The sequence below is a fragment of the Octodon degus genome, unplaced genomic scaffold, assembly GCF_000260255.1.
Source record: "Octodon degus isolate 3935 unplaced genomic scaffold, OctDeg1.0 scaffold00053, whole genome shotgun sequence".
Taxonomy (NCBI): Eukaryota; Metazoa; Chordata; class Mammalia; order Rodentia; family Octodontidae; genus Octodon; species Octodon degus.
The window spans coordinates 1,991,736-1,999,498 of record NW_004524629.1 but is presented as its reverse complement, the minus strand read 5'-3'; the positions used below and the strand labels follow the sequence as shown (position 1 = coordinate 1,999,498).

General features: G+C 39.1%; 1 protein-coding gene across 3 annotated transcripts in view; it reads right to left on the bottom strand.

The window, feature by feature from the left end:
* Positions 1-7,553, bottom strand: part of Eri1 (exoribonuclease 1) — a 27,460-nt gene extending 19,907 nt beyond the window's left edge. For all 3 annotated transcript variants that reach the window (XM_023717662.1, XM_023717663.1, XM_023717664.1), the window contains exons 1-3: positions 7,320-7,553; positions 5,297-5,475; positions 2,055-2,265 (exon numbers count right to left, since the gene is read on the bottom strand). In XM_023717662.1, coding sequence (XP_023573430.1) covers positions 2,055-2,265; positions 5,297-5,475; positions 7,320-7,409 — 480 coding nt within the window. In that variant the 5' untranslated portion in view covers positions 7,410-7,553. The remainder of the gene's footprint in view (positions 1-2,054; positions 2,266-5,296; positions 5,476-7,319) is intronic.
* Between the last annotated feature and the right edge of the window lie 210 nt (positions 7,554-7,763).

Sequence of the window (7,763 nt, the reverse complement as noted above, 5' to 3'; positions counted from 1 at the left end):
AAAAGAAAAAAGAAAAAGAAATAGAAAACAAATGTTTGCATGTTATAAGAACAGCACAGTGGAAATAAATCATAGTCTAAACAAGAGAGAGAACTGCTAAAGCAATGTCCATGAATGAGTAAAATCTACTGATTTACACAAGATCATATGCCTTCCTAGCTGCCATTTTTCCTTTTAATTTACTTATTTTTTAACGTTTTGGATGAAAATATTACAGAAATAGGCTGTTAAGAATAGATCTATGAGGGCCGGGGAGATGGCTCAGTGGAATAAGCGCTTTCCTGGCAAGTGCAAGGGCCTCAGTTCAATCCCCAGTTCTGCCAAAAAATAAAAAATAAAAAGAATAGACCTATGAGAAATTTTGGATAAACTGGGAAGCAGAGAGAACCAAACATATCTCTACACATGGTCATCTCCTGACTCTCCTGATTCCAGGTACAGATCCTGAGGCTTTAGTGAAGTCTTCTACAAGGAAACTCAGGAATAAAAATGGAGGAAGTATCCAAAACTTCAAAAGAAATTCTCCAAAACACTCAACAACCAAAGAAGAAAAAAGAAAACCAAGAATCAAAGAAGAAAAAAGAAAAGCAAGAACCAAGAAAGTTATTAAGCCAGTTCATTCAACCATGGAGTGAGCAGGAAATCCAAAGCTTCCTTGAAGAATGGGAACTTCTTGTACATGAAATGTACTTACCAGAGAAGGAGAAAAATTACATATTGTCAAAAGCGATTGCTGAGCGTCTCAGTTACAGAGGCATAAGGAAGAATTGGAAAAAGTGTTTACACTTGCTGATAAGTCTTCAGGATTTATACTGGACTATTTGTGAGGCCAATGAGAAACCAAGGCGTGACCCCTTGCCATGTCCTTATGGAGAGGCCCTGTATAGGATCCTGGGATGGGAAGACAATGCCACCTCAAGTCCTTTCTTTGAAGGGGCTACTGTCCCATCTCTTGAGTTCAACCCCCAGTATGATGTCATGCCTATTCCCTGTGAGGAGCCACTCTGGACTGAGCCCCCTGTGATCTTCATGGAGGATCCTTTGGTACCTGGATGGGAACCCTGGAATATGAACATTCCAATGGGAATTCCACACCCACTCCCTGCCTTTCTCCCAGCAGTCCCTGCCCCTCATCAGCCAGGGGTCGACCCCTTCTGGCACTACCTTTATGCTCAACCAAGATTATTAGAAACTCCACTCCCAATTCTGCCTGAATATACAATAGTAATGTAATTCTGTAACTAGTGACTCCTTTCCTTTCCCAGCCAACGCAGTCAGAATATAAAGTGAATGAAAAACAGGCTTTCAACATAGTTTTCTTAAGAAGAAAACTATGTATTTTCATGCACAAAGTCCTAGATTTCCTCTCAGGGTATGTGTTGCTACTATCGATAAGATATTATGATGTTTCCTCACTCAGATTTTAAGATCAACAATATTTTGTGGGACTCATTCTATTTTTTCCTAAACTAAGAATGCACTGACCATAATTACCTAAAACATATATATGACTTTAAAATAGTTATACAAAATTCTTTCTCCCATAAACTTTCCATCAGAAAGACGACCAGCAACCTGGGATACATAAGTGAATTCAAGACCCACCTCAACTACATAGCAAGGCCCTGTCTCAAAAAAAAAAAAAAAAAGATCGCCAGTTTTCTTTGTAAGTTATTATTTTGAGATCACTAACCCTGACTGCATATTACACCATCTGAAAAATTTTCAAAGCAGTTACAGAACAATTAAATTATTATCTGTGGAACCAGGAATCAGTTTTTTTTTCTCTTAGCTTCCCAAGAGATTATAATATCCACACAGATGTTCTAAAGAAACAGAAAAAAAAAAAAAAAAAAAAAAAACTATAATGTGAGCTATTGGAATAGGAAAGAAGCAGTTTCTAAAACTGTGTTATTGGTTTTCCTACTAACACAAAGTTCATAACAATAACAAAAGGACTCACTTATAAATTATAATTCTAGCTAAAATGAAAATAAGATCTAGAGAATATCAGATTGAGTACTGTGAATAATAAAATACAGCAATTCACTTACTATTTCTAAGGTGTGTGTATTCAATAAAACAACAGGAAACTCAATTATCTCATGTATAAACTCAGGTGGGTTACCCTCTTCACAAGTGGCTTCAAAGTCAATAATACAAATGTAGTCATAGTAACTGTCAGCACAGTTACTCTCTTTCAACATCAGCTTCTGCTTCTTATAATAGTTTTTCAGTCTCTTCTTTAATACATCCTTTACTCCTCTAAGTAAAAGAAAAATATAATTTACTAAGGTAAATTTTACTGCCAAGAATCACGACTTTTACTTATGGGCACTGGATTGAACACTGATAGTCAACACAATTTAGTGAATGTTAAAATAAAGGAAAGTAAGACTCAAAGATAAGTTAGCAAAAAAACTAATACACATAAAACATTATTACAACATAAACATTTCCTTTTACAAGTTAACTTTTCATTGTAGTATTATAGTGGTACCTCCGTTTACAAACTTAATTTGTTTTACTATCCTAGAGAAAATAACTGTGTTTGTGTGGGCAAGGTGGCTACAGTCGTCTCTGTCAACCTACGTAGTTCGTCAATGGAAGCAAAATTCTGCCAAACACTTTTGTGAACTGAACTGTTTACAAACAAAAGCATTCATGAACTGAGGTGTTACTGTACAGAAGAACCTTTTCTCCAACATACTAGTAATTCACATAGAAGGCAAAACCAGTGTTCAGACTTCAGTGTTACTTGACTGAACCATATATTGGTCTGTAAATAAAAAGCAGTAGTAAAAATAAAAAGATGTACATTGCTATCAATGAGTAGTGTCAAGTGAGTCATTTTGGTCACACTACCAATTAATGACTAAAAAAACCCCTCTATTCATTTTAGCCTTTTTGCCAGGTGGGGGAGCAGTGTCTGAGTATTGAACTCAGGCATTTGAGTATTTGAGGCTAGGCAAGTGGTCTACCAATGGGCCATACCCTGCTGTCCCCCTCCCCATTTTTGTACTGAGGATTAAACCTACGGCCCTCATGCTGAGCTACACCTCAGCTCTTTTGAAGACAATGTCTCACTAAATTGGCTAAGTGAGACTCTATCTTGCAGTCATCCTACCCCAATATCTTGAGTGCTGGAATTTTGGCACTGAAAAGGAACCTTACCCTGGAAAAATACTGACAATAAACCAAGTGCTTGTTTTAAGACAAAATGTTTTCACATGTTTTAGATCTTCCAAAGTACTGAAACTTGGGCAGGCAGAGCAGGGATCTCTTCACCTCTTTGACAAGATTTCAAGGCATTATAGAGACCTGTGTGTCATGTAACAGCTTTAAATTGCTTTGTCTTCCTTTTTTTTTTTGAGAAACCATACTGATTAAAAGAGTTGCCTGCAAACTCAATGGTACCTGTTGTCTTTAACACCTCCCTTGCTCCTCCATATTTACATACTAAGGACTACCAATTCCAATGCAGAAAAATATTCAAAATCTGGTTCTATTTTCTCTACTGCGGCTCCCATTAGTTCCTTGGACTATATAACAAGTCCACTACTTTATTCTGTACCTTCCTTGCGAAATGAGCACTAATGCCAATTTCCTACCTCATTATCTTTAGTGGGTCTCTCTTGCTTGTAAGGTAAAATGCATACTTCAGCAAAGGGTTCCTTCAAAGCTTGGCTAACAGTTTGTCACTTGTGAGTCACTGTCAAATGTTCCTGCTCCCCCACTGTACATTTATACGTTATATACTATATACAAAACATAATGTACATCATGGCCTAACTATGGGATGTTTTCATATTCTATTAACTATGACTGTACAGTAGCCAAAAAAAGGCAAGATTATATAGTAAAAAACATATCAGTGTAGAATTTCCATCTTTTAGTTCTTTGTCCCTAAAATAGTCTCTCTCTCTTCTGTCTAGCACAATTCCTATGCCATCTTCCTGAATTCTCTCCTCTGTCCTTAGGCTGCACTTGGCCAGACCACCGATGTAGCACTAGCCATTCTGATTTGTGACTATTTTTGCATACTGCCAAGACTAAGAGATTTCCAAAGTGTGAAACACATCTGTATTTACCTTAAAGACTTCAATGCCTAGTGTAGTGCTTAGAGCTCAGCATGAGACTGTTGAATAAACGTATAAATATACTAGATCTCTAGCTCCCAAGCAATCCAAATGCAAGCAAATGATCTTCACAGCTGAGGACAAAAATTTTACTCAGAAAATCTCCTGTAGACTATAAGTTGTATCTTTAGAATACAAAGAATTGGGGCAAATAAAGTCAAAATTTTCCTCACAAATTATGTAGACAATTTACATGGGAAAAAAATGGAGTTTTTTTTTTTTCTTTTCTTTTTTTGAAAAACAGTGAGATTATATTTTAAAGCAAAGAGGAGAAATACACTTAGAAAAAACAAGGATTCAGTAGTACCCTGAAAAAATACCTTTTTATTAAGAGTTGATTTCTTTCTTGATGCCTGGCAGTTCTACTGTTTATCAAAACTTATATATATCTTTCTGGACTCCAAAAGTCCAGAAAAAAGTTTAAAAGAAAGTTTAGCTCTTAGTTCTTCTTTACTCATTCTATCCCATGTCTCAAACCAAAAAGAGTGACTTGTTTTGCAAGATACTATTAAAAATTTAAGTATGTGTATATATAACTCATTAAAATACAAAAATATATCATGAAGTTCCATTGCTTTCTCATTCAATATTCAGTTAAACACAATCCATACCATAACTCTATCTTATTTTTAGAAACTAAAAACAAAAACTTTATAAGTGAATGATTTAATATACCTGGTTTCAGGTAGACCCTCTTCATAGAAATACAAATGGCCAAAAGAAAAAATTCAATCTCAAAAGTTCAATAATTATGTCATCTACAAGAAATATAAAAATTTTAAGCATACTTACGATTATTAAAACTATTAGATTATAGAAATACTCAGCTACATGAGTCTGCAATCCTATTTTCTCTAAAAGGTAGGACTGCACACAAAGATACAGAGGCAATAATTTCTTTTGAAGTGTTTTTCAAGTGTCATCAGTTTTTTAAAAAATATTTGTTGCAGAGCTGGGTCCTCATGCACGCTAAGCATGCCATCCTTTTTTAAAACTTACTTGGAGACAGAATCTCACTAGATGGCCTCAAACTTGGGATCTTTCTATCTCCTAGTGGTATGCACCATAACTAATGAAGATGATTTTTAACTGTTCAGTGTTTTCAAGATATTCTATAGCAAGCATGCACTATATTTGTAATTTTAAAGTTTAATTACCTGGTTTCAAGTTTGAATTCTGAAAGCTTAGCTCTTAGTTCTTCTTTACTCATTCTATTAATACAGCCATTTGTAATAGCAATCTCTTTGTAAACTGGGTCACTGAAATCACTTCCATTGGAGGTAATGAACTTAGATCCTTTTGTTTCCTGGCCATCACACCTGTATGGTTGCTTTTTCTATAGAAAACAAAAGGGGGGAGGACACAGCCCATAATTAGTACAAATCTCTTGTATTTGAAATTCAAATTCTTGCAGCATCACCATGCTACGTGTTTAATAAAGTGCAACCGATGGAAGCAGAGCTGGATGGGAAAGGAGAGAGATTTTTCCAATATAATTTACCTTGCTCTATTCTGAGTCATAGGGTTCCTAAAAGGCAATGAAGCAAAATAAAAAGAGCCACAAAGCCCCAGCTATCATTTACTGTTAGCCCTCAACTTTAGGTAGCCTTTGATCTTGTTTTCTCATCTATAAAATAAAGTATAATTGTTCCAAATGGTATTTAGCAATAATAAATAGTATCTGGGTAGCAGTATAAAATGAGATTATGAACAGCAGGCTTCTAATATCTAGCTAAGAAGTAGCTATTAGTAAATGGCAACTTACTACCATCATAGGCTGTAGAACTATCTGCACACAAACATTCTAAAACTTACAGATGAACCATTGTTTAACTGAACAGTAATACTGTGCATATATAAGTCTGTGACTTCCTGACAATTTTTTAACCTGACCTCATTTCACAGTTAAAAGAAATTGCCCAACACTGAATGGGACTGAGATGGAGGAAAGGGTGGAAAGGTGAAAGGAAGAAGTAAACAATTACAGAACACATCCTATGGACACTTACCAACTAACATGAATGTAATCAGTATGTACTATGAGCACTTACTCAACATACAACAGTAAGTTTTTAGGAAATATGACAGTCAAAACCAATTTGGGACATAGATCCAGGCTTCAAGTTTCCCTATCTCAAAATTTCAAGACTTTCAAACACAATGAAGCATATTCAACACACTTCTCTTCTTAAAAACGAACTTTTGACCATTATTTTTAAATTGACTTAAGATGAGGATGTTACTCACAAAATGTATCTCTGAATGAAGGAAATGGAGTGCAAGAGTGGTTTCTTACAGAGAATACAGGGAAGGCCTCTTGCAATGGTAGCTACTTAGGAAGGAGACAACCAGGAGGAAAAGCATACATGACAAAATGAAGGTACAGTGTAAACACCCTGGGGAGAAAGCCCTAAAACGGAAGGTACAAAACAGCTAGAAAGCTTCTTGAAAACACGCACTTTGTGGGTGCTCTCTCATATATATGTCTATCACTGCAAGAAAAACCAATTTTAATGTTAGATTTACGTTCTCTAGTCCTAGTCAAGAGTAACTATATTCATTAAATTAGTAAAGTTTAAAATTAGTTCTGCTCCTGGAGAGGTGGTGCACGCCTGTAATCCCAGCACTCGGGAGGCTGAGACATGAGAACTGCTGTCGGAGGCCAGCCCAAATGACAATGGCCTCAGAAAATCAAAACTAACAAATGAGCCCAAAACACTGTCTCTCCGACTTTGTCACTGTAATCAGGATATACCAGGGAGGTATCAAAATCGCTGTATACTACGTAGTCTAAATAAATGGCTAAAAAGCTGGTAAAGCTCCAGTCAACAGGCAGACACCAGCCAGGTTAGGGCTGGAAGGAAGGGGCCTGGCTGCTCCTGCCTGAGCACGTTCATACTCAAATCTAAAAAGTGGTAAGCATGGGGCATACGGTGCTTTAAAAAACCTTACCGATTACCGCTAAGAGCCTGCTAAAATGACAAGAGCAGCAGTGAACACAGAAAGTCCGGGGCACACAACTCCACCTATGCAGTTACCGAGAGGGAATTCGGCCTCGAGGGTGTCGCCCACGACGGCCCTGGGGACCGGGGACCGCGGCCGGACGGCAGCGCCGAGCGCGCAGGGTGCAGCTCCGCAGAGCCCGGAAAGGGGCGGACGGGGCGCGGAACGAGTGCTCACCGCGCGGTCCGGACGCGGCGCCTCCTCGCACTGCCGCGGCGCGGGAGCCCCGGCCTCGCCGCCCGGCTGCCGCTTCTGTTCACTCTCCATGCAGCCTCCCGCAACACAGAACAGCCGCCAGGGCCGGACGCTCGCTCACTCCCAAGTCGCAAGCCTCGAATCCTCGCTTTTCCCTGTAGTAAAATCAGCCGGCTGGCGTTCCCGCGGCCGCCGCCACACAAACTGCGCGGGACACCGCCCACTTCCGGAGCGTGCGGCGTCCGCACGCCGCGCAGGCGCAGTGACCGCACCAACGCGCGGCGCGAGCGCCGCCGCCGGCGGGAGGCGGGAAGAGAGGGCGCGCGCGCGCGGGAGACCCGTGGGCGGGACGGCCCCGAGGTGACGGCGCGGGCTGAGTGTTAACGCTAGAAGGCGCAGTCTGAGTAAGTCATCACCTCACCATTT